This window comes from Gouania willdenowi, chromosome 8 (genome assembly GCF_900634775.1).
Source record: "Gouania willdenowi chromosome 8, fGouWil2.1, whole genome shotgun sequence".
In the NCBI taxonomy this organism is placed as follows: domain Eukaryota; kingdom Metazoa; phylum Chordata; class Actinopteri; order Blenniiformes; family Gobiesocidae; genus Gouania; species Gouania willdenowi.
In genome coordinates, this window is record NC_041051.1 from 13,273,911 (window position 1) to 13,301,814 (window position 27,904).

General features: G+C 35.9%; 2 protein-coding genes across 4 annotated transcripts in view; one reads left to right on the top strand and one right to left on the bottom strand.

Moving 5' to 3' along the window:
* dnaaf5 (dynein axonemal assembly factor 5) overlaps positions 1–16,943 on the bottom strand; it is a 31,049-nt gene extending 14,106 nt beyond the window's left edge. The window contains exons 1-10 of one of the 3 annotated variants that reach the window (XM_028456277.1): positions 16,856–16,943; positions 15,881–16,490; positions 13,652–13,836; positions 13,394–13,518; positions 13,105–13,223; positions 10,324–10,556; positions 9,867–10,091; positions 6,430–6,573; positions 4,750–4,918; positions 1,495–1,642 (exon numbers count right to left, since the gene is read on the bottom strand). In XM_028456277.1, coding sequence (XP_028312078.1) covers positions 1,495–1,642; positions 4,750–4,918; positions 6,430–6,573; positions 9,867–10,091; positions 10,324–10,556; positions 13,105–13,223; positions 13,394–13,518; positions 13,652–13,836; positions 15,881–16,418 — 1,886 coding nt within the window. In that variant the 5' untranslated portion in view covers positions 16,419–16,490; positions 16,856–16,943. The remainder of the gene's footprint in view (positions 1–1,494; positions 1,643–4,749; positions 4,919–6,429; positions 6,574–9,866; positions 10,092–10,323; positions 10,557–13,104; positions 13,224–13,393; positions 13,519–13,651; positions 13,837–15,880; positions 16,491–16,855) is intronic. The other 2 variants (XM_028456276.1, XM_028456278.1) reach the window with 2 other exon arrangements.
* A 3,510-nt stretch (positions 16,944–20,453) lies between these two features.
* Positions 20,454–27,904, top strand: part of prkar1b (protein kinase, cAMP-dependent, regulatory, type I, beta) — a 62,839-nt gene continuing 55,388 nt past the window's right edge. Inside the window, exons 1-2 of the mRNA XM_028456101.1 lie at positions 20,454–20,609; positions 23,744–23,935. Coding sequence (XP_028311902.1) covers positions 23,756–23,935 — 180 coding nt within the window. The 5' untranslated portion in view covers positions 20,454–20,609; positions 23,744–23,755. The remainder of the gene's footprint in view (positions 20,610–23,743; positions 23,936–27,904) is intronic.

Here is a 27,904-nt window from a genome sequence, read left to right on the forward strand (position 1 = left end):
TTGAAGTGACAAATTTCACTCATTTTACATTTTAGATTACGCGCATGGTTACTTTCATTGCGTTCCTCCATAAAGATTACCAATTTGTTCTCCCTATTACATGACTGCAAAACCAACTGTCCCATTCAGGCCTTCATATTGGAACAATGTGGCTTTTTTTCCTCTACGGTGCAGATGTGCTGATGGCTACACCACAGATGGAGGGTGTCCTTATGATGGACAGGAGCAGCTGCTGGGATTTTCAGAGTCCAGGCTGAGGAGAGACGATGGTGTCAGACTATCTTTTTTGCAATCTCTCCTCTTTCTTGATCTGCCATTAACAATCCAAGCTAGAATATTTGCATTTCCTGAAGAAAATGCAAGTGAGAATGCAGGTGCTGGCCCGCGTTGCACTGCATTAGCTTAGCGTTAGCATTAGTACAAATTAGTATTAGTATTGTCAAGCAATAGCATTAACATTAGCATTAACATAGTATTAGCATAGCATTCACATAGCATTAGCATTAATCTAGCAATGGCATTAACCTAACATTAGCACTAACCTAGCATTAGCGTTAGCTAATATCTGAAAATTACCAATAAGGTTGAAAAAGTTGAAATCGGGTGTAAAAAGTTGAAATACGTTGAAAAAACAAATACTATGAATAATTATAGACAAAAGACATGTACATGTGGATCTTTTTTTTCTTTGGGCACGACAAGCGATTAATCTGTGAGATAAAAGACTGACCTAAATGAGCTTGATACAGCAAAAATAATGATGCAGCTGTAAAATGTAATATGAGCAGTATATTAGCCAATCAAAATAAGCCAAGGTCTTGCAGGTATCTAAAATTTGCTTTAAATATTAAATTAAATATGTTTGTAAAATTGAATAATGACTGGTTGTAAAAAAAAACAACAACATAACAAAACAAATAATAAGCTTGAATTTTTTTAGGTTAAAATTTTTCAGGTAAAAACAGAAAATCTATTAAAAACTTTTGTATTTCTTTTTTTCAAATATTTCAAAGCCTTTTGGAAAAGCAACATTTTCCCATAATTTCAATTTTTGTTTTTTTTTGTTAAAATAAGTGTTGAATGAATTTGGTGAAATGTTTTTTCAATAATCCATGTCAAAATCCCTGTTGTTAACTGTAAACTGTAAGAGGATAACAACTTCATTAAATGACCATCAAGTTTCTTTTTAGAGCCTTTGAAGATATTTTCAAAATTCTGAAACATGTGCATCTTCTTTTTCTTAAGGCATGACAAGTGATCAACTCATCTGTGTTAATGGGATACTCCCTTAAGGGCCATTTTCATTCAACTGGGAGTCTTTTTTCTGTCCTTTTCTGTGACACTTAGGACATTTCTTCTTTCAGAATCAAACTTCCCTGAGCAACCTAAAACGTCTTTACGAAAAAAAAAAAAAAAAAAGAAGACGACGCACCAAAAAATATGTACACATTCCTTTTCTTAAGTGTGTTACACCAAAATGAACATGTCTCTCACCCCTGGGAGTCCAGAGTGTTGTTGGCATCCATTAACAACTTGGCCAGTGTTGTGAAGGTTCTCATTCTCATTTCAACGTCTCTGTTTGGTTGGAGACAGCTATAAAGAAGAGGCATCAGCTGGCTCACAAACTCTCCAATCACCGCGCCTGTAATACACAAACAAACACAAATTATACTTTGCTGATATGTTAGAAATACTGCAGTTTTTTTTCCTTCTTAAACACACATCGTAGTTACAAAATCGCAATAAATGAATAAAAGCTTCTAAAACTGATGAAAGTACATTATACCCTAACTTTAAATCAAATACAAAAACCCAGAAAATGTATTACTGCTGTTTAAACAGACAGATGTGTTAAACAGTGATGTTTTCAGATTTTTGACAAAAATAAAATGGGATATATCTATTTTTTTTAATTTTTTCTTCCTTTTTTAGTCTAGTTACTTTTGATATGATGAATTAAAAATGCTTCCTTGTTGTGAGACAGAATCGGCTCCAAGGATCTGAAACTACGTTGGTCAGAGGGCTAAACTTTCCCAAATGCTACTGTGAGAGCCAGATACTGTATTGAAAAGAAATAAAATATCTCAATCTAATGTGATCAAGGCTAATGGAACGTAGCAACATTTGTTCTTTTCTGCTAATTTTCCAATACTCTTGGCGATGAAGTTAACAAGTGATTACGTGTTTTATTCTGTTGAATAGCAGGACTACATAAAAGTCCATCACAAAAAACATGGAAAACATTGCAAGGCAGATGAGGTTACGTGTGCTACAGTAATCCTGCTTTCAATAACAATAGCTTCTGACACAACACAACTTTAAGTGACGTTACTGGAAACTAAAGTCCCTTTTCAACAAAATTCATTCATGAATCAGAAAAAGTTCCACGATATACAGAACAAGCTTGTTACTAATCAGTTATTTCAGAGAAAAATAAGAAACCCAGAGTGCAAACATTTCCATTTCGGGAATTCACGGCCACAGTGTTATTCACTGACAACTGGACTGTATGTTTAACAAGGTATAAATAGTGATCAGTGTGTGGGATGAGTGATAAATGCCCATGTTTAGACTCTGAGTAGTACAGAAGTGAGCTGAGACAGAGGAAATCCTGTCACTGCCTGAGGATGTCAGCAAGTGTCATCAAAAAATAGGAGAAAACAAGGAGAGGAACAAGAGACACACTGGTGTGAGGAGTTCTTACAATATTTGAAGAATATTTGTGAGCAAAAGTAAAACACAAACAAATACATATGCATACAGTATAGTTTTTAAAAGCAACACAAAAACTGCTTTAGTCACACAGGCATCTAATGAGTAAGCAAAATGACCAACTCTGAGATACAGTATCATATTCACTAAACTCAATTTCCAGAGTGGAAACTGGCTTGTTTGAATCACAGGAATCTCAAGTATCATGATTGGACACTGTCTGATCTACTACCTGTGGAAAAGTCATTAAGTTTTATTAGGGGACGCCAGGTTATTGTGCAAAAAAGAAACATATATTTTTAGGGTGGTTCAATGAAAACAAACAGGAGGATTGAAATCAGTACATACAGAATGTTGATGTGCTTTTATTATTATGAGATGAAAATGCAACGTTTTTGTCAAAAAACATCCAAATCGATTTTTAATCAAGTCTTTTAATAAAGAAATAATTATTTAATTTCACTAACATATGCATAGCACGTAAATGCCCAGTCACTAGGTGTCAGTAAACCACATCAGACCTTGTTAAACTACCTCACTCCTCAATGCATGTTAGTTGCACTTCATTTTCATAAAACATACTGGCCACTTGTATAGATATATATGGATAGTTTTTATTTTTTGAAAAATGGAATTTGATAGTTTGATAAACACCACTAGTTTTTGATATTGGTATTTGAATTACAGTTAGTTACCATTTATTTGTTGTCGTAAGTTTAAAAAAAATAAATACAAAATTGTATTTCATACCATCTTGTACTTGTACTTGTAAACTTGAAATTTATAATTAGTGATATTGTGATATATCGCAATGTATATGGCATTGTTTAGTATTGGGATATATCGGGATATACTGAATCTTGACATGCAAATTGTGAATCGTATCGTATCGTCAGTTTCATGGCAATGGACACCCCTACTTCAAATAGATTGTGGTTCCTATGAAAAAGAATATGCACAAACAAGCCAAACAGAAATATGCGCAGTCACATTGAAACAGTGAGTTTCAAAGGGGGCCTTGATCCAGGAGAGGGTCAAGAGCAGGTTGTTATACTGCTGTTTGATCTACTGGCCCATGGGCACAGAGATCAATGAGCCCACTTGGAAATGACTGGTCAGTTAGCAAATTGGTCTGTGTTAACCAACTGTCCATACAAGTAGAAAGAATGGTGAAGGAGGGAGTAAGAGATGGCGATGAAAGTGTGGCACATGAAGAAGGTGATGAGGGAGGTGTATGGGGTTGCTGGGGCATGATGTGCTTTAAGCTGGCCTGAGACAAACAAGTTAGTGGACAAAAGTTAGTCAGCAATCTGACACTGTAATAACGGCTCCACTGAATCAGCGTCTGACCAAAAGCTTTTTCACTTTTCCAACAAAGTCCTGAACTGCGTTTAAAATGGACAAACACACAATTTTACTTTCCACTCCTTTAGTGATGTAGATAAATTTAAAGGACTCTAAAAAAAGGCCTAAATCAGACATGGCAACTTGCTTAGCCATGTCTAAGACGATTTAGGCAAAGATCAGGAACTGCACAATCATGTTTTTATTTAAGGTTCCACATTGTACCAGTAATTATCCATTCAAGACAGTCTGATGTATTTAAATCTGCCCTTGCCCCTTGAGTTTGTTGTGAAAGGCATTTACACATTAGTAACATAGCCTATTATTTTATGAATAATGTCCTTGCAGTGATTTATTAATCTTAACTTTGTCTTTCCTAAGCCAAACTTCATATTCTGACAGATGAGTTTTGACACACCAGCTGTATGTTTGACACCCTGGTGTGAGCGTGCTCACTTTGTTTATGTAAGATGCAAATGATGTCATTACAGATATGTGCATAAATGCTGAATCATTTCACAGTCAGCAGTCATTGGATATTGGAGTTATTCTAGTGGTTTTGAAAGTAAAGATGCTAATACAATAAGTAGTAGTAATTTTGTCCAATACTGTAAAAAATGGCTGATATTAAGCACATGCAAACTTGAGCATCTACCATACACTTTGTGGATGTCTAAGGGTTTCAGGGCTTACCTGACTGCATTACAATGACTTGCAGTTGAAGACTCTGTGGGGAATAACTGGTCCAGCAGTTGACGGAGGCTGACAACCAGTCCAGCAGTGAACCCATGTGTTGTCTGTAGAGTGACATCACTGAGTCCAGGCCCTGCACCTTGCACAACAACTGTGTGCTCTCCACAGCCTGCACCAGAAAGGGAGGGAAGTAATGTCAACACAATTCAAGGAACATTTTATATCAGATTGTTAAACATGTTTTTACATTTCTTATTGTTCCTTTGAGTTTATGGCATTGTGCAGGTGTCACCTGCTTTACAAAAACATGTGTACCTTATTGTTTATTATTATCACCAAACTTGCTTCAGTTGATGTCCATACATTAGTTCAATAATTTATGCTTTTGTAGCCTTCCCTATTGAGAATTGGCTTTATATTTGATGTAAATCTCTAGGTTTTTTTTAGGCGGACTACAGATTTCTCTATTTAAAACATGATTTATTGTCACTCAGTATCATATATTTCCAAAACTTCACATCAACTTTAACCACTAAGGGCTGTATTTCAATCTGAAAAAAAAATTAGCCACGTAGGTCATGTAGAAGCTTTGAAAAACGTTATTTGTTAGAGGTATGTGATTTTTGGAGAAAAGAGGCTGGGGACAGGAACAGAAGGCAGAAAATATAAAATAAAAAAAAGAGTTGTGTGAAAGAACGGAGAGAGAAGAGACATGACTATATTTCACATATAAAAAGCTAACTTAAAAAACAAAAGCTTCGACAGACAGGATGTCTCGCTCCCTTAACACATTCACACACGTTTCCACAAAGTTGAGTTAAGAGGAAAGGGCAGAAATGAGAGCTGTTAGTCAACCTTTTAGGGCAGGGGAATGACCTTTGAGGCACTTCATAGCTCTGTTCACAGTCCCTTAGGGATAAACAGGGACAGAGACATTGTTTGAGTCACAGATCAGGCTCTTCAGACGAAAACGAGACAACCCTGAGCTGTCTATTGATGGGAAAGACATGCCCCCTTTCTGGGAAACAAGTCCAACATTTCCTCTGGGCTCAACAATGCTCAGGGCCATTCTCACCCTCCTTTCTGTTTTTCAAGTCATTCCTTCCCATCTGTTTACCAATATTCTGACAGTGACGGTGCAGACAGACATAAATAAATGCTTAATGTAGCCTGGCCAGCTCCTACTCATCAGCTCTAAATAGCAAACAGAAGTTGGGCGACAACTAAGTTGACATTGGGTACTATAAGCTTGACTTGTCAATGTACCCGTTTGTTTCTCAGTTTTGAGACGGGCCACAAGTTGGGAAAAGATTATGCGCATAGATTATTAAGGCTTTTGTTTTGTTGGGAAGGCTTGAGAAAGTCTAATTATGACCAAATTATGACACAAACTTCTTACAAAACTAAATTCACAGTTCCCATGTTTTTGTCCATCTTTCCCCCCGCCTCTTTTCACCCAACGCTGAATTTAAAGTTCCACTCCACAACTGCAATTTCAGCTCCTCTGACTGAGTGTGTAATTATACTCTGAACATGTACAAATGCTAACATTCCTTGAATAGCTCTCCTGCTTTATGAAACCTGCTTAGTTTTCCCGTGTAATATGGATGGAAAAAGAAAATGTAGGTTGGAAAGAGTGGCAGGGATGCCTCAGGGATCAAATCTTGGCACTTATCTCACCTTTTGGCTGAGTTGTGGCTCAGTGGAAAGACTTTGGACAGTGACCACCACCTGCAGCAGCTGCAGGCTAACTGATCCACAGTCTGACTCACACTGGTGCTGCAGCGCATCCACACAGGCCAACAACTGCTCCAAGTACATAACCTGGAAAATATGGAGAAGGGAAACGTTAAGAAGAAGACCGTCCTGTGAGACTTTTCAGATGATTTCTGCAGAATAATGTTGTTTTAGTAAGTCAGTGAATACGTGGGAAACTTTCACTGTCTCTAACAGCCTCTCATCGCTTATCCACTCTTACTTGATTAAATGAGTCAATGCTATGACTTTAACCAAGGAACCTGCCTTAATTGGGTGACTCTTGCCTCTTGTTTTGGAAGAAATTAAAACAGAGTGGAAAAAAACCATTTACTGAAAGTTTAGTTATCTATCTTAAGCATGAGTGCATGTGATTGCTTTCACTTTTCTGCCAACTTAGTGTTGAGCTCATGTTTAGACAAAGGCCTGCAGCTCAGCCTCATTTCCATGCCATCACAGGGATCACGGCCTCTTTTCCTGTTTTCACGCGGCCTGTCATTAGGATTTTCATGATGAGGAGCGGTAAGAAAGTATGTTCCAGGGTGAGAGAGTTAGTGTGTGTTTTTCTATGTCTAGGAAAAACGGAAAAGCGTCCCCTCCAGGTGTTTAGTTTGGTCTGGTGATGGGTCATGAGGATCTGCGTGAGCAAGAAACCCTCAGTTTAGACTCCCCATGCACTCTTTCGCTACAACCATAATGCCTCTACTTGATGCCAGTTTTCAATCATTAAGAGTGCATAATATTTTTCTAAGTTTAATGGATTAACAAGTGCCGAACATAGAAAAATCCACAACCACAAGGAACAGAGAAAAACTACATTTCCAGATAGTGAAAACCAAGAATAATAATAAAAAAGAATCATTGTACTGTTAAGGAAAAGATGTTAGAGTTCTTACTGAAGCAGTTTGAGAAACGTCCCTGCCTGTGCAAAGATTCACAAGTGCATTAAAGCAGCCTGTGTTCCAGGTCAGCAGCAGTGAAGCTAATATGACAAACAGCGGTAGACATTGGTTTACACTTAGACAGACAAGCATTTTATACACATGCAGAAAACAATCATTAGAGCTTGCTGAGGGAGAATGGAAAAAGTGGTGTAGTAATAAGTAGGTTTACACCTGGAGCCAGGCCCGATACACCTGGTTTTGTTGGCCTGGGCATGCTTCAGGGGCCTCATTGCACAATGTGTGTGTATATGTCCACCACAGACTCATCTTCATGGACCAATGCTAGGTAGTACATTCTTCTCCAGTAGGGGGCCCACTCTCTCTACTCACAGCTGTTGTAATCGCTATAGCAACAGAGCAACAAACACTTCAGTGGGGTCAGTGGGATTCTATCCTCCTTCCATTCAGGTAGCACCTGTTTCTAATAGGCCTCATGCTTTTTTGTTTCTTTTTGCTTCATATAGGATGATTGCTGCACTGTGAATATATATACATATATTTTAAATTTTTATGATGGCACGTTTGATGTGGTGGAAACATAGCTTTTATTTTTAGATTTAGTCCAGATGTAAAGGTAGTGAGATGCTGTCACGTGCAGATCAGATACTGGACCTCAAGATGTACTGATGACTTTAAATTTCAGCTCTATCTACACACTTTCTTAAACTCCTGACATCATCTTTAACTTATGGCTAATAATTTTTAGTCTACTTTTCCATTGTGATTGATTAAGCTCTCTTTCTTGTCCGTGAATCGCAAATCACATTTCAAACCTTAAGCATCCCACGGAGCGATGTAGTTTCTACTGCTTGTTCATTTTCAAGATTAATTACGTCCCATTTTTCTTCATTTTGTCCAAGTTTACTTTCAATATGTTTTTATCCCCCAGAATTTCAACTTCAAATAAGAACATAACTCTTTCTTTTTAGTCGCTTTTAACTGGACATCTTATTACAGGAGTTCCTAAAATGTTTTACTATTCCTAAAACAAAGCAGCTTACTTGTTTGTGGCTGGGAGAAGATTAACTGGTATTCTGGGCTGTAAAAAAGACAGCATGCTGTGTGTAACTGTCTGTAGTTGCTTGATTTATGGCTACATGGTGAACCAGCCCGTCTCCGTCTGCTATGAATTCTATCTGTAGTCAAAGAATGTTGCAGGTGCTTTGTCTGGACGAGCTCTCCAAGCACAATGCTACATGCTTTGCCCTCGGAAACAGAGAGAGAATGATAGAGGGAGATAAATGGAGTCGTAGACAGAAAGGAAGCAGAGGTCTGTCGGCATCTGTGCGACAGCATGTGACTGTCCCGTCCTGTTCAGTCTTTCTGGTTGACCCTGCTGAATAGAACCGAGGGAGGACAAACTAAGGTCATTTTCCCTCATTATTTATCACTTGGTTCGGCCAGACAGGCTTTGAATTTTTTGGGATGCGTTTAATAGCGAGGCTGTATCAGGGTCCGGTGCTGAGACCTTACATGTAGCTATAAAAAAAAAAAAACAAAGACTCTGTGTTGCCTTGTCAACGCCAAAAGGTCAGAGCTGCCATGCAGGGTCACATCAAATTGGCGTTTTTTTTGTGTGTGTTATTATTATCTCAGCGAGGAAATTTTGGCAGGTCACTCTGAGGGAGGAAAGGGGGTCATGGGTATAGATGAATTCAGAGTGCAACAAGTTCAGAAAAAAACTACTAGACAACTGTTATTTTAAAAATGAAAGAAAAACACAGTTCGAGCTGAAGGAAAATGTTGACAAGCCTGGTCCGGGCTCTTTGGGGGTTTTCCACTTGCAAAAGAACACTCCATAAAAATAATCTTATTTTCTACTTTGTCAAAAAAAACCAAGAAATTACATCAAAGAACTGGAGTGTTAGATTTGCAAAACACAAATTAGTCATGCAGATTGGCACTTTAGTACAGTTGGCATGTTGGAAAACAAAAGTACCATGAGAAAACCCATTCAACCCATCATGAAAAGAAGGCTTTTGAGAACTCCCAAAGACTCAATCTCTTTGGAGAGATGTGTCATCCAATCATAAAAAGGGACAAATGAGGCACGAAATACACACAATGGTTGCAGCGAGGTCACAGCCAAAAATAAGAGAAAATGCAGAAAATGACCTTTTGTGGCTCCGCCAAGATCACCTGTCAAGATATAAGGAGTCGCAGCTGCTGTACACTGACCCGGGGGGAAAGATGTGGTACAGAGAAAAGCTGGCAAAGCTGCCATCAAAATAAGCCTGACTCAGAGTTTCAAACCATCAAGCAACAACCTGTTCCCCACGGTTGACTTCATTGCTACTGCTGCTCCCGAGTAGGTGGATATGTTTGTAATACGCCAAAATAAGGTAGGTGGTATGACTGAAACGACATTCATTAAACACGAGTCAACAACAACAAATGGACAAACTTCCCATTGCTGACCTGTTGATATTCCTGGCAGACTTCGGGCTGGCACAGAGTGTCAGCAATCTGTTGGAGATGTGGTCGAAGGAGCGGTTTGGAGCAGCCTGACAGTACCGCAGCCAGAACCATGAGGGGGGCCCACGGGTGGGAGGAGGAGTACGGTGCTGTTACGTCTTCCAGCTGCAGCTTAAGGAAGACAGGCGGAGGGACAAATGTTCCTAACAGTTTGGCAGCTGCCAGGCACTAGAACGAGCAAAAAAGAGAGAAAAGACAGGGAATCTGATTCTTGGTTTGCATACACAAAAACACACATTCATAAACTAGTCATTAACTCAGTCTATATTAAGTCAAATGGAGCCAACGCTGCTGACTCAGTAGTTAAATGGTGGAATGGCACATTTCCCTCAGCTGGATCCAAACATGGTGGTTATTTAACAACCTACAAATCCAAAAGGTTTATTTTTTGGGGACTCACATTGCTGACAACCTCCTTCTCTGAGTTCGCACAGGCCCGGTAGAGGGTGGCCAGGAGAGGCTGCAGGTGCTGGGTGCTGTGGTCCTCGGCGTGGAGCAGCAACACACAGAGAAGCTGGGACGTCTTGATTCGTGTCGCCATCAGCCAGTCGGTGATATCATGTGCAATAGCTGGTACCAGCTTCCCAAGGTTCCTGACTACCAGTTCCCTGCAGCCAAGCCCTGGACGAACCACTGAAACCAAAACGTACATCATTATGTAATGCTAAATATTCAGGCCTTTTCTATTCTTATTTATGTAAAGAACATTGGTGTTTGGTACAAATAAAATACAGGAGAGCAACGCATTCCTAAATGGTCTTTCACTATGACAACTTGCTCTTCTTGCTTTGCTGAACCCACTTTTTCTATTTCTTCGATGGCAAACTCAATAAAAAAAGCATGAACTTAACAAAACCAGTAATAAATCACAGAAACACACCAGAACAAGAGCAAACAAGTCCCCTCCTGGTTGTCTCTCACTGTCTGACTGTGACCTCTTCACACTGGGAGGCCTGACAGATTTATGACAGCAAGATGGAAAAAGACAAAGAAAGAAAAGGGGAACGCCTTCGCCTTTATCTTGGATTTCCTCTCCTGTCCTGTCCCCAGGCTGCAACACTTTTGATTAATATCATCACATGTCTAATTGTGCAATTTAAGGAACAATCTCATTCAAAGTCCTGCCCTTTAGTCATATATATGCTGTCCATGTTCAGGCTCTTGCTCATTCCTGGCCCTGAAGCAAAAACTTACATTTCCAAGTCGTTGCCTGTCATGACAAAAAAGTCGTTATAGACGGCATCATGTTTTACTGTATAAGCAGCAGGACGGCTGAAGTTAAAGGTTAAGATTTACTGGGGTATCTAAAGTGTAGCGATTACATTTCCCATTACACTGAAGTGCACCTGGGAGAAAAAAAAAAGGCAATGACTTTTAAGCTTTGGAGTTTAGATAATGCTCAACTTTATTAGCACAGCTGTTGAAAACACTCGGTATTGTGCTAATGCCAGAAACTCTTGCAATATATAGGATCATGACAAGCCAAAATGAGAATAGATAAATCTTACCCTGAGAAAAATAGAAACTTCCAGGTGTAAACTATGTGATTTTTTCAGCTCATGGTATGCCTTGTTGTTGTAAAGGCAATTTCAGTTTTAATTAATTAGTTTCAACTCCCATTTAAAAGGTTTCTGCATTTGTGACAGACGTTTATTTATAAAAATAAGAAAAGGTAAGTTATAAGCAGGTCAAAACATATGTAGACATTAGGGGTGTGTATTGCCTGGTATCTGGCGATACAATTCGTATCCCGATACGATACGATAGATCTCAATATTAAAGTATAAGGCAATTATTGCGATTTTTTTTTTATATATGACTTTAGAAACAACTAATCTGTAAATGTGTGCACCTTCAAGTGATCATTATGTAAGAAATATATTTTATTGGCATATTTTACACTCAAAACATTGGCTTTAAAGCTAGGGTAGGCGTTTTTTGGTTGAAATTTTCTTTATGTCCTGACAGAATACAGAATCTTAGAGAAGATTGACAAAATCTTATGTGTTTTGAAAAAGGAACGAAGAAAATCCATCATCTGTAGCAGCTGTAAACCTGTAATATGGTAACGTAATATCGCGATATATCACCGAATCAATTTTTTTTCAACACCCCTAGTAGACATGCACAGATAGGTCCTTGTTTTTAAAGTTTGAAAGAGGCCACAGCTCGTAATCGTAATTTAAAAAAATATGTTGCTGTTGTAATCGTAATTGTGTTCAGAAAATGTACTTTGTAATTGTGATTAAAATTCAATAAAAACTGTCATTTATAATTTAATTAAACGAAAACCTGTGGAATCATGTTACAGTTCTATGCTTACATGCACGTAGTTAACAATTATCAAAATGTGTTTAATATAAACTTTTCTTACTACCTGTCAGTTCTCTTCAGAATCATTTCACCATTTTTAGAAAAATAGAAATCTAGGCTCAGACGCCCACACCAAAAATATTACCAACATTTTTATGGGTAAAGAAGCCGAACAAGGTAGCCAAGAGATGAAAAACAAATTAGATGATAGATAATATTTGTTTGTGTATTTTACAGCTGATTTAAGACATGAATCAAAACTGACCTTTTATCATAAATAATGCTAACAGAAAGCTAACACAAGAGCAAAGATACGTTTTATAGATGTATTTATTAAAGGCTCAATAAGTGTGATTAATTGTACTTGAACTTTAGTCACTGAGAACGTATTTGCAATAGACCTTCAGGGGGAAACAATAATTGTAATTTCATTTGTAATTGGCAAAAATGCCCATCACCGTAATTAGGTTGTAATTAAACATAGATAATTGAATACATAATTGTAATTGAATGAGGAGGACTTCAAGTTCACTTCATTTCACAAATAAAAGTGATAATGTGTCTTGAGGTCCTAAATGTGATCACCAGCAACCTAAACTGGGACCCAGGGCTGCACAACTGCAATTTGAAGGGACTGACAACCATCAACAAAAGACTTTCTAAGGTGGAAAAAAATGTCCTCTTCATGTCCAAGAGGACATTGAATTTTCATGTTCAAAACTACTACTATATAACAATGTAAAAATAATTAAATTTTTAAGAGTAACTGATGTGTATTTGAAAGAAATGATGTAACCATAGGTCATTTGGGAAGCTATTTCTTCATTAAGATATACATGTATATGGACTAATATTTGGTACTACTGACCTCCTGCTGGGTAGTGTGGTGGTGTTAAAAGGAGGAAGTCCATTTTGTCTTTGAGGTCATCTTCATTCTCCTTCTCCCATTGTAAGCCCACATCCCTCCATAAATCAGTTGCAAATAATCTAAAGGATTGAAGGAAAGAAAAATAATTAAACAAAAAGAAATCTGTACAATCCTTTAGGTCAGTGTTTATTTTAATGTTTTATATACATATATATATATATATTGAAGATTAAAGGTAGGAGCAGTGGTATACTGCTGAAAAGTAAGGAAAGTAGTGTTCCATTTCAACCTTATTTCTGGGATCTCATCGTTGATGGTGCTCAGCAGGAGTGGGATGAGTTTATGAAAATAAGAGTATCGGTCCCTCAAGTGCAACAGCCAACCACCGACAACTGCAGCTACTGCTTTTCTCACCTAATGACAAATCACATATTTATAAAAAGCCACATTGAGCAAATCTAAACATTTAAACAAAGTACAATAAAAGAACACACGCAGTGATACACAGTGGAAAGCGTAACAATATTTATTAAAAAAACTACGGTACCTGAGGTGAGTCGTCAAATAGTCTCTGAGCCAGGTGGGAGAGCACGTCATCCACGTTTTTTCCACTCCCGTGCTGAATAACAGCCCCAGTGGCTTCAATGGCTGACACACGTACCCGGGAGTGCTGATGAGCTATTGTCAGCATGAGAGGCTTCACGAGACTTTCTGCTTGCAAATGAAAGAGCTCTGAAAAAAAAAATAGATGACATAAATATCCGTTAACTTGTTTTGTAGTTACTGTGCTATTAACACATACAATTATCATTTATCAAGTTTTTTTTGGGCCTCGTCCAGTGCTTAAAAACACAGAATTGATTATATTAGTTTACTGGTCCAACCAAAAAGATAAAATTTGTGCTATATTTTAATTTTGCAATCTTGCAAAACTATTTACAGAGAAAGAAAAAACAGCAAAGAAGATAAAATGTAATTCGAATCTTAGGAATTTCCATAAAATATCAAACTCTTAAACATGCTTCACCCTTACAGTCGTATCTATAGTCAGATGATTCGTGGTAGCAGTGGTAGGTTTAGTAGATTAAACCAACCAACTGTAATTGGTGGTAAATAGGGCAAAATAATATATGGCCTACAGGCTACACCATCATTTCACTAATAAGGGCCTCATGGAATTAAATACTTGAAGTGGAAAAGGAAAAACTGGTATTATTACTATTCTTATTATTATTTTCTTTAACAAAAGTGTCAATTACAATATAACATGGAATATACCCTCACATGCCTATTATGGGACTATATCATGCTTACATGTATATTTCAAAAAATTTTGAGACGAAAATTTCAAAACTTGCGCAAAATCTGACAGAATATTATGCAATATGACAGAATTCACCCACTAATGTGAAAACAGCCATGTGCCACTGACATGCCCTGAGACAATATCATAATCACACATTTCCAAGTTATTTTTCACAGTAAAACAGGTGGTCTACTGTCCAGAAAAAAATTAATGGACATGTCAATTCTCACACAAAATCACGCATGATTGCAGCGCACATTTTTTGGCCCACTTCTGCTGCATAGAAATACAAAATTAATAACAAAAGCTAACACAGTTCACTGTAAATAAGCATGTTTTGCACAATTTTGTAAATCTTAATAGCTAGTAATCACCTCATCTGGAAAGCCAATGAAACAGAAAGGAAATTGAAATGGGTGAACTGGCGCAGAATATCATGCATATCTCCAAAATCAGAAAACTTCTAGAAACTACATTGTCTCACTTAAATATTTCTTAAAAAGTGTAATTCAAGACCTCAAAGGGAAAGACTGATCAGCTGTCATATATGGTCATTTTTTGAGGCAAAGCCCATAGTTCACCTAAATGGTTTCAGGTCATTTTTCGTCTACAATCAAACCAAAAACTAATCTAATAATTATTGTAGAATTATATCAAAATGAACAAACAAGAGAACACTGTCTGTGCCTGGTGCAGGATGAGAAAAAGGTTATCTGCTTATTATAGAGAGTAAGACATTAATCCAACTTTTTTAAATCTAGGCATTAGAATAAGAAAAAAAAGTTTAAGCCCAGAAATACAATCTAAACACAGAATACTGAACACGTGTTTCAGTGTGAGTGAGGTTTGGTCACGTAAGGACAATTGTGACTGATGATACATTAAAATAGGCTTGCGTAATAAATTGATATTCAAGATATATCAAGATTTCTATTTTGGCAATACTGTATAGAAAATTACAATATCGCCTCTAATGACATCTTTTTATTTTACATGTTATTTTGTATTAAAATACACATTTTAGGAGTTGCTGCTTTCACTACTTCCTAAGAACAGCATGAAAAGCCCACACTACAGAACTCACTCACATGTGCTGTCCCTTATGGAAGAAAAAGCTAAAGGTGACACATACTGTGCAGCTGTTTGTTAATACATGAGCCTGTGTGGAATTTTTCATCAACACATTTAATCCTAAATTATATTTCTGGTAAAACTTAATTGAGATAAAAACTTTGAGATTTATATCGTATACCACCCTTTTGAGGAAAAAAAAGAGTGAGATATGAGTTTTGGTTTATATTGCCCAGCTCTACAATGAATATTGACATTATCCATATTATATTTGACTAAATTATGTCTATCTTGTATGAAACTAAGTCATTTATTATCTTGAATGGGCGTGTTTGTGTACCTTGTAACCATGACAACAAGCTTCAGCAGGAGCAACAACAACAACAATGGTACACTAACCTGGGACACACTGTGCAAAGTTCACCGTGCATCTGCAGCTTTCTCTTTTAACATCTGCGAACGGGTCCACAATGGTTCTCTGCAGGATGTTGATCATTTCAGTTAGATAGGGTGCTAAATGTTTCCCGCACACAGTCACCGTCAGAGACAGCATCTCTATGGCCGACAGCCGCAGCTCCTCCGCGGGCTCCAGGATGTCTTTTTCCCCAAACCGCTGCGCCAGGCAGGGCATGAGATACGGCAGGGATTCCTCTGGTTTAGGGACGCATTTGATGAACTCTGTTAAGGTTTCTATCGCGGTTTCCCTGCATCTCTCCATTGGGTCAGACAAACACCTGAGGAGAGGTTTTAGGAGAGCAGCGAACACTTCCTGTAAGACGTCGCTAGAAAGTCCCTTATCAACAGTCTCCTTCTTTATCGACTCCAAAGCTCTCTTTCTCGTCGATTTGTTGTCTTCGTTAAGGCTGTTTAAATGCCTGGCGAGTCCTTTCAGCACTTCGGAGGGAGCGTGTTCATTTATAGTAGCCATCGCCGCCATCTTTGCTGTCACTATGGCAACCGGTCGTCGCACGACGAAACAAACTTCCGCCTGACGATTCAAATATTCTAACTTTATTAGGAAAGAAACAGAATACACAAAGAAGAGGCACGATCATGACACAATAATAATAATAATAATAATAATTATAATAATAATAATAATAATAATAATAATAATAATAAGCAATTAATCATTTTTGTGTTATATACATAAAATACAACCGGAAAGTATCATGGATCCTTAATCTTATATGTAACTATTAAAAATCTAGTAGTGTTTGAGACTTTCAGAAAATTTATAGAATAACAAATACATGAAAACCCTATACGGCTAGAATAAAAACATACAATTTTAAATAAATAAATTGTTTTAAATTTGTATCATACTGAATTTGAGCATATGGACCTTAATTGAATCACATAATATTTACATGCCTTTAAAAGAACCAACCGAATGGGAGTATTGCACAAAAGTCGGATAAACACATCCAGGATAAGTGAGAATCTTTAGACAAAAGCTGTGTTCCAAATCACGCACTAACTACTCGCACAAGTCTGACGTCATAGTAAGCCTTTTCACACTATGCGCTGTCTGCGGGGGTCATAGTTCGAGAGGGGATATAAACGTCAACAAGCTCGTTCACTCTGTTTATATTTCCAATCTAACAGCGTTTGTAATTTAATTCCATAGATCTTTAGTGTTTTAATAGTGTTTATATTATTGATATTATTAAACATATTCGTACTCAAGGGGGGACCAGGGCTTTCTGCTGAAGCCACTTTTGGCCGATCACAGAATTTTTTTCAGGACAAGGACACTGAGTTTCAGAACATCTAATTTCAACTTAATCTAAATCTAAAAACAGCACAACTATGTACATAAGCGAAGAGACTAAACAGATATGATCACCAGACAGTCAGATTAAGACTAAAAAAGATAGTTTGACCAGAATGTACAAATCTAAATCATTAACAAATAAGAATAAATATATTTTAAATATTAAACTTAATACACATTAAACAATTCATATAGACATACCTAATAAATCAAATAAACATACACAATAGACCCCTAAATGATAACTAATAATACATCAATCAATAAATCTTGAACATAATTTGTATTGCTTTAAATCACCAGTAAATGTCATTTTTAACTAAGTACAATAACTAATAGTTTGATTTCTAAACGTAAAACCTTCTAAATAAAATAATACTGTTAGATGTAAACTTGTACATTTCTTCCTGCATGTATGCCTTTATCTTTGATGAGCTCATGTTTGACCCTGACAATCACAAATGTCTCATGTATCATTACAAAAGAAGACATGTGCAGCCATGAGAAACACGAGATAACATAGAATAAAAATGCTGAGAAAACTACGTGCGAGGCCCACAGCTGAGTGCGTGTTCATCTCTAATAGATTGATTGATTGATTCAGAAAAGCAAAACCTCTGACTATGTCTCTCTGTATGCAATCTAAGGTACTGAACACGAGAGTTAGCCCAGTGGGTGGAATTCCGACTCTACCTGGGAATGATGCACATATCTGAGCACTTTTGTAAAACCGATGAGAGAAGCAGTATCAAAGAGACAGACCTCCTCTGCTTCCACATTCTTTCTCCCAAGCTTTTAAATTGTGATTATGTTTTTTTTCTTCTGTAGTTACTTATATTTTTGTGTTATTTTCTTTTTTTAATTTATATTGTTTTAACAACTGTAAAGTGTCTTTGAGTTTTTAAAAAGCGCTTATAAATAAAATGTATCATTATTATTGATGGGACAAGCGAGATTTCAGAGTGTGAAAAGGACAGTATGAGTTCTCAATTTGAAAAGGTAAATTTACGAGGTTCATGAATATTTTTAATTAAGCTATTATTTTAATTCAATTTACAAATTTGAAGGAAGTGCACAGGATGGACAGGCCAATAGGTGAAACCACACCGATCAGCTGATTGGTCACTGTTTAAAAAGCTCGTGTGCAGCATTAGCTTTAGCAGCTAACTTGGCATTTCTGCCATGGAGACCAATACTACGTTTCCGCAAAAAAATCTTTCAAGGAATTAACGCTCTAACGGTAAAAATAATCTAAATCTCTGGTCTGACTCTTTGTCAGAAACCATTTGATAATGTGCAAAAGATTAAGTGCGCAAGAAATGTACACTATGGCCGTGTTGTTGTAAATGCCACCTAAAGTACAACTTGCACTAACTCTGACATCATAACTACTTCGTAAATGTGATGTGGTCATTTGTAAAAGTGTTGCGATCATTTGAAAAGTGTTGCAGTCATTTGTAAAAGTGTTGCGGTCATTTGTAAATGTGCTGTAGTTGTTAATGTGTTGAACGTGAAATAAAACGAAAAAGGGTTAATTTCAAAATAAAATACTCCTTGTTCAAGGTGTAATTCCATCCATTGACACGCTACCCATGGCAGAGGAATACAACAACCTTCCGGAGCCTTCCGTGGGCCCAAATTAGACTCTATCCAAAAACCAAGCACATATTCAGAATCAGTGGAATAAAACCTGTCTGATGATACCAAATTTTACATTTCACAAAATGCACACTTTTTTACGGCCCAAAAATCCAATCATGACTTTTCAAGTTATTTTGCTAACTAGCATACCATAAACTTTGACATTTTCACTGTTGATGACATCATCAGTTAGAACATTCTAATTGGAACACTGATGACATCACTGTTGATGACATCATCAGTGTTCTAAAACAATGTTTAACAGAAGTTCCACAGTGTGGATGGGAAAATGAATGGGATATATACTGTATATATCTATATATTTTCTTTTGGTAGCCAGAACATCACCAAAATTTTATCAATAATAATAATAATAATAATAATAATAATAATAACAATAATAATAATAATAAATCACTAATAAACAATGCATAACTATTTTGGGAGATACACAAAATACAACCGGAAAATATAATGTATCCTTTATCTTATAGTTAATGAAAATTCTAATAGCGTGTAAGACTTTCAGAAAATTTATATAATGACAAATATGCCATGAAAAAAAATCAACTATACATACAATAAAAAACATTAAACAAAAAAAAGAAAACATTTTTTTTTTGATTTTTTTTGGTTTTAGATTTGTATCGTACTGAATTGAAACATAAGAATGGTACATCCAGAAAAATCCAGCAGGGTGGGTTGGTGACCTCTTGACCCAAAGGCTATTATACTAATATAAATAGATGGCTGAGAAATCACAAATAAATGTTTTCTGTAGCACTTTTTGATCATGTAAAGCACATTGAATTGTCTTAGTGAAATTTGCTATACAAATAAATTTGCCTTGCCTTACCTATTATTATTATTATTATTATTATTATTATTATTATTATTATTATTATTATTATTATTATTATTGTTACTCAAGCAGATGTTGCAGAACACAGATCCAGTTCATTAGAAAGTCTGGTAAGGTTGTATGTATGTAAATGTTACAGAAAATATTGTCATTAAACATCAGTTTCAATAAAACTTCATGTTAAAATTCAGTATGATACAAATTTAGAACTAATAACGCAATTATTATTATCTTTTTAAAATGTTTTTACTACATACAGTATGTATAGTTGATTTTTGTTTTTCATGGTATATTTATCATTATGTTATCAAGCTTCTGAAAGTCTTACACACTATTGGAATTTTCATAGTTAAATAAACGATACATTATATTTTCCAGTTGTATTTTATGTAGCTCCCAAAATAGTTATTCATTGTTTATTATTATTATTATTATTATTATTATTATTCGTATTAAGCAGATGTTGCAGAACACAGGTAACTAGTACATTTACATTTGTCTAGATTAGGAATATTATAATAATTGTATTTGTCAAAACAGCAATAAAAACTAGTATTAGTTGAAGGAGGCCCTTTGCTTTCTTGTATGCATCTTGAATAAAAACCAGGGCCAGTAGTCATCTTCTTTTATGTTGTTGAGTAGTTTGATGTTGGTCGTCAGGGACAGCCTCTCTGCGCCCGGGACACATTGACGTCATCAGCAGCACTGACGCAGCGCGAGCTCAGAGGCGGAGGAGAGTACAGACAGACAGACAGACCACAGACAGAAACAGCAGCAGCATCCATAACACACGTCATCCTCCTCCACCATCAGCGGGTGTTTCTGTTCGAGCATCCGCAATAAAAACGGTAAGAACTGCGCACTGAGGACGCACCGTGTTTCCTAAATCACCGCATAGACTTTGACAGCTCTGTTTGGTTTATTCCAGTTAAAGCTGCAGTGTTTGTATTTGTCATAGTAAGGCTAGCGACGCTAGCGTTAGCTGTCAATTCATTCCAATTGAACAGGTGCTCGGTTTGATGTCAAACTTGACAAATAACATGAAAACGGTCGTGTGCTGGTGTACGTTGGTATTCATTGTTACAAAGCCTACAGTCGGTAGTCGTGACGTTCTGGAGCAATGCAATAATGTTATATATTAATTATGCATTTAAAAGCACATCATTGACGCCTCCCAATGAGGAAATAGGTTGGCTACTACTAAGCTAGCTGCTCGTGCACACCTGTGTGGCATTAAATCAAATTTCAATGTTATTTATACATGGGATTTGTATGGAAGCCCGGATCCCGCCAGTAAATGAACAAAAAAACAAAACAAAAAAATGATATATTGGAAAAGTAAAATTATTTTAAATTATCACCTAGCATTTCATAATTATGACTTGGATTTTTATTTTATTTTATTTATTATTCTACTTTTCTGAGTTTTTTTATTTTTATTTTTTACAGGCAGGAATGGGCTTCCATAGATTTGCCTGCATGCTTATTATTGCTGTCAGTCGTTTGATATTGTTGTGTAACAATGTTCTTATAATCCTAACTTTATACTTGCAAAAAATGAAACACATATTTTTTGCAGCTCTGTCAAGTTCATTAACATAAAACCTAACCTAAACCAAAAAGTACAGTCCAACTTTAGACATTCATCAATTTAGAAATAAGTAGATACTATTTTTTTTTAACAAATTAGAAAAAAAAGTCTAAAATCTACGCCATTTACCCTGAATAGTTTTATGGCTTTGCAATAAACACCAAAAAGAAATGACAACACTACATCTATCTATCTATCTATCTATCTATCTATATATGTGTGTGTGTGTATATGTATATAATATCATGTAAAGTTACACAGAAGTTTTGCCCTCTTGTCCTGTCTAAAAAGTTCCTATACTACACAATGATAGCAGTCAGCAACAGTAAAATAGTAAAACTGACCCATTTATTAATTACCAATGGATTACTTACAAAAATTAAATATTATAATAATAATAATAATCATTATCATCATCGTCATCATCATAATTATTATTTTTAATATTTTTAAAGTGCATAAAAAACACTAGTTTAACTTAAACTTACTGGAATATTCTAAAACTTGTTCTCTACTTTCAACCAATCAGTGAGGAGCCGTGGGTACCTCAGTTAGAGTTAAAGGGCACGTCACACCAAATGTCATGTTGATGCTAAATCCAAAAACACACCTTAAATAGTGCATGAACAGACATCTGTCATCACTACAGTGTAAACTATAAAGCCTACATGACTGTGTAGTGTGTGTGTGTGCTGCCAGGTTGGAAGGAATTAAGCAGTCGTGGAGTGCTCTGCCTTATTACAGAGCAGCTGCTAATGAAGCTCTAGAGCTTTAGGAAAACAGAACCGTTTACAAATGGCCTCTGGGATTTAAGTACAAATGAAACGTATTTAGGCCCAATGTGCTTTAGTGCTTTGTAATAAGTAGTATCAGATTCCTATATCTATTCTTTCACAGAGGCTGTCAGTGAAGTCAGTGAGCTTCATTGGTATATGTGCAAGGACAGACACTGCTACCATAGTCAAGCCTAATGAAAATCAGTCATAAATAGTTTCATTTTGGGAAAGAAATGCATTTGTTTGTGCTGATTGTAAGAAAAGTAAGGAAATTCAGTAAAAAAAAAAAGAAGTTAAACAAAAAGTGTACAACATACATATGGTTTTGACCAATATGATGCTGTAAGACAGACATAGGATACTGGTGGCCCTTTGTCTAATTTTATGTGGCATCCAAAGCGAACACACAAAAACACTCCAACATCACACAAAATGAAAGAAAAATTTACAAAACAACACCACAATTACACAAAATCACCCCTAAAAATATTTTAAGTTACAGAAAATTGCAAAAAACGTTGAACAAAACTGCACAAATTTGCTCCAAAATCACACAAAACCACAACAAATGCGAAAATAATATATGCAAAAAGACAAGATAAATACACAAAAATGTACTGATAAAATACAGAATTTCGACAAAAAAACACGAAATCACTTATAACACACAGAACAACAACAAAAATACACAGAAAATATACAAAATGACAACAAAAATATACTTAGTTTCTGTAATGTTGCTCAGATTCATTATCATTGTGAATGCTGACATGAATACAGTAATAGAAAGTTGCCCTCGTATCACAATAACACTTTTGTGGAGACATCTGTAAGTTAACAAGGGGTTCAAATTCATCACGACAGTAGTTTGTAGATTTGTAAACTGGTAATGGTCAATATATTCCTGTCGTAGAACTTTTTCCTAAATATTAAGTAGCAACTCTTTTTGAGGAAATTATTCTTTAAACAAGCAGGAAAACTACAATCTGTGTATGCAAATACATTTGTCAGATTCCCAATTTTCATCTTGTTTTCAGTAAGGGCGAGAACCTGGAGTCTTTGCAGATCTTTCTGCATCTTATCCCAGCTTATATAACAACACCTGTTTTTAACAGAAGCAGACAAGGAGCCAGTACTAGTGGTACTTTAACCCACTCTCTCAGGCAGCATTGCCAACTAGTACACCACTAAGCTGTCCCAATCCAAGTGTTGTATATCAATGATTTTGTGTTATAATATTTATTGTATAGTTTGTGAATTTACTGAATATCTTAGTGTTAAAAACAAGTGTCTTGGTCTTTAAGAATGATGCACATATCACTAAAATGCTTAGCATCAAGAGTATGTAATGATCTATTTATTGTCTTTTCATTATTTATCATTGTACTGTGAATTGTAAAATGACAAGTAGCCATTTTCCAACTCTCCATTCTTTTTTTAGATTCTACTTCACATCTTCCTTTTTCTTTTCATATTGAGCTTATAAGACTGTCCTCCATTTCCATTCTTATGCTCTTCATACCTGCTTCTTCCCAGCCACAACGCTTTCTCCCTTTATTCTGCTCTCCATCCTCTCCGAGTCATGACCCTCCCTTTTTCCCCTACTGCCACACAGATAAAAGATAAGATGGCCACCTCCTCCTCCTCCTCCACTTTGGAAGAAGATGAGAGTTTGAAGGGCTGCGAAATTTTTGTGCAGAAGCACAACATCCAACAGATCCTCAAAGAGTGCATTGTGAACCTCTGCATCGCTAAGCCTGAGCGTCCTATGAAGTTCCTGCGGGAGCATTTTGAAAAACTGGAGAAGGTTGGTGAGAACAAAAAGAAAACACATTTTCTCTATAATGCCTGAGTTTGTGTTGAAGGTGTTTTATGATTAGTTTTTCCTTCCGTTTCTTTGGAAAATCTCTGTTAAATACTAAAAAAACTTAACTTATTGATATAATATTTGTGATATCAGTTAATGAGTAATCTTTTGTGATTCCTTAGTCATATGTTACATTTAAAACATTTGTCCTTGTTTAGTTTTCGGAACGGAGATGCCGAATCGCAGCTAAAGCGATAAAAATGTGCTCAGTGATCCAGATACAGTATAGCAGAGCTTTCATTGGTCCCTATAACAGGAGAGTCCATTAGGAATTATGAAAGGAGTGTTAACAACAGAGTCTTTTTGTATTTGCCTTTCTGTCACTGTCTGTCAGTGAGCAGATAGGCAACACAAGTGATTCATTCATTTATTCATCCAAGGATAGCAGCTACAGGGAAGGTTTTCTATGATGCTTGGTTCAGGGTTTTTATGGCCTCGTACTAATCAGCGAGAGCGGTACCAGCCGATGCTGATTACTAATTATCAATCACATGATCTGTAGAAAATGCAATGTAATTTAATGCATCATGGAGCACTATTTATCGTTGAATCACTCAACATTTTAATCCAAATGTTGATATGAAAAGATAGGAAAATATTTTGAGTTACCCACTTTTCCACATGTGCCCTTGCAATAGAAAAGCCCAGTGCTTGGTGATTTTTTTTTAGAATGGTCTGTTTTTAACCAATTTCTTGCTAGCTTTCTTTCTTGTATGAAAAAAATTATTTATATAAAAACCAACAACAAAATGTTATCTACGAAAAAAGCAATTTAAATTAACAATGAAAAACCAAAAGACCAGCAGGAATGCCGTCTTAGCTGTACGTGTGAAACACCTGCAACGCCGTTTGCTTCATCTGATTGGCTAGTTTCTGATCGTCTTTCATGGGAGTACCAAAGTGTCTGTTTTTGTTGATATCGGTCGATCACAATCAGTTTCCGATCGATTGGAGCATCCTTAAATAGAACAAAAAATAACTTGAAGATTGGATCAAACATTAGTGGTCTGCCTATGTAATATAAAACTAAAGAAAGCTCATACTACCTGGTAAATAATGTTTGAAGTGGAGGCAACATATTCACTTAATTTTGATAAAAAATTCTCTTAAAAGTAAAATACTGATGGAAAACAGCCAGTATGCATTTGTCTTTCAGCTGAATAAATAAATAATAATATTATTATTAATGATTAACTCAATTTTCAGCTTAATATATCCAAAAACATTGATTCTTTGTTAATAACTTTTTTGACATTTTGACAATTTTGACATTTTTATTACATGACAGTCACCCCATGGACATATTGAACATATTTCAGGTTTTGATCAAAGGATTAAAAAAAGATATGCTCAACTTAAGTTTTGATATTTTAATGTTATTTATTTGATTAATGCTTTTGATAGATTCATGCAAAAACTTGACAGAAAAATTAAAGTGTAAATGCAGTTTGCTTGTGTTTGGCTGCCCAAGGAGCAATCATTTTGCAAGATATTTCACAAAAGAAGTTTTTGTGATTAGAATTCAAATATAGCACGAGCAATAACTCTGACTTCTCAAGTCATGAGGACAATCTTTAGCATTGTTTTTAGGATTTGTGTGCATGCATTGCATGTGTGTGGTACCATGTGAGAGTCATCTGATTTGTTCAGTAACTCAAGCGTTTGTACATAACTTAAACCACCATAAACAAATGGATTATGTGTTTTAGCAGTGCAGAGATAAGCAATTTGCTTACAGTTCGTGTTGTAACACACTTCATAAATGGGCTTTAATACTTAATAGATACAGTGACTCTAAAAGTGTAAACTGTTTGTGGCAGTAGTTTGTATATTGAATATTAGAATAGCATGTACCAATTGTCAAAAGGGTTCTAGATTAGATTAGATTAGATTAAATGGACTTTTTTGATCCCTTGGGAAGGCTCCATCAGGGAAATTACAATTTGCATGTTGTGTAACTGTAACTGGGATTTATTATACTATAAAAATTATACTAATGTATGATAAACAACTTTACCTTTTTATGTAATTAGTTTACATCACATACAAGTGAGTCATTTATAGATAGTTACGTTGCTTTAGAAAATAAAGCTTGAAAGCTCTCTCAGAGAAAGCATTATTGCCACCAAAGAAAATGTGCACTGCTTACAAATCTTTGCTAGTACCAAGGTGCATGGATGTGAATGTGAAAATGTCACTTAGTGTATGAAGAGAGCAGCTGGTATCACAGATGTTTAGGTTGATTTGGCACTCTGTACTTTTACTCGGCCCAGCTGTGTTTTCCTCAGACCTAAATCTACAGTATTTGGCTTGTCAGCTGTGCAACGGCTGTAGTTTAGTACCGTGTAAATGTCTCTTTCTTGTTGAATTTCATGGGAGCAGCTGTTTGCTTTGGAGCTCACTTTTGAGAACATTTTCTTGTTGAAATCTAGATATTTTATGCTTTCATTTAGCTTAAAGTTTCCAGACATGTAGCTGATGCCACTGGCTAGTTTACGCATCAGATTTTGTGACAAAAAAACAATATTATGTCCATGACTGTGTGTGCATTTGTTTTCCCGCCTTCATTGTCTTTATATTATTAAGACATCCGTGCAGTTAGTTATGTTGTCAAGTTCCTCATATTTTGCCCTAACCTTTGTAGTAATGTGAATTACTGTAAATCCTTCTTCTTACCCCTTTTTTAACATGTTGTTTACAAACTTTCGATTTGCATGGCCTGTGATCATTTGTACATGTTCAAAATAAACATTCATTGTTTCATTCATTCATTCATTCATCATTGATTCATGCAAAAATAAAGCGAGTGAATCAGTTTGCAGTTGCACACCCTGCTTTTTTTTAACCAATTTTAAAACAGTGTTAGACCTGTGCTCTTTTTTTTTTTTTTTTACCCCTTTACTGTTCCTTTTTTTCACCCAGATCAAATGGTCCCTCCTGTTTGCTTATCATCTTGAATATTTTTTAGAGAAAGCTCCTCTGTTCTTTACAATCACAGGGTTATCATAAGTCTAAGTTTAGTGCGTCACTCGTGACATAAAACCTTCTCCTTTACGCGTCTCTGATCTTATTTTTCCTCACTTTTCCCTCTGGAGTCTTGTCGATACAGGTTAGTTTTCCTCTCCTCTTATGTTTTTCATAGTTTATCATCCTTCTATAGCTTAACTTATCTGTCATCATCCATGCTTGACTTTTATAGTAAAGCTACTTGCCATTTCTCTACTATATTTGATTCTATATTTAACTGTATTAAAACCCTGACAAAGAATAACAAAATAATTATGCATTCACATCAGTGACTTGCAGAATTTGTTTAAACTGATGTGTTATTTCAAAGCTTAATTTTTTATTTGTTATTACTCAAATGTATTGCATCATTATCTAATATAGGTCATAAGTTTGTCATTATTAGAATGTGTAATATATATGCTGGGGCAGACTGGCAATGTGGCATACCGGGCATCGTCCCGGTGGGCTGGTCCGGTTCACTACGTTTTTTTGTTGACAAGTGAGTGGAGGCAGCCTTAGTAACAGGTGGCCATATATGGTACTAAAGTGGCAAAAAAGATGCAAGAATAGAGTGTAAAGTGACTAAAATGAGTGGCCAAAAAATGGGCAAAAAAAGAGGAACCAGGTGATATGTAATGGCAAATTGTAGCTTAAATAAGCAAAATGTCGCAAACAATAGTGAAAAAGGGTAAAAATGTGGAATAAAAAGAGGCAAAATGTAGGGAAGTAATGAAACAAGTGGTATTTGTTGTGCAAAAGTTAGCTTATTGGGATGAAAAGTGGCCAAAAAATTAAAGAAAGGACAAATATAAAATTGTCAAAAAGAACTTGAAAAAATTGACAAAAAAAGGAAAAAGGGGATATTTATTGCAAAAGAAAGCTAAAGTCTAAAAAAAGTGT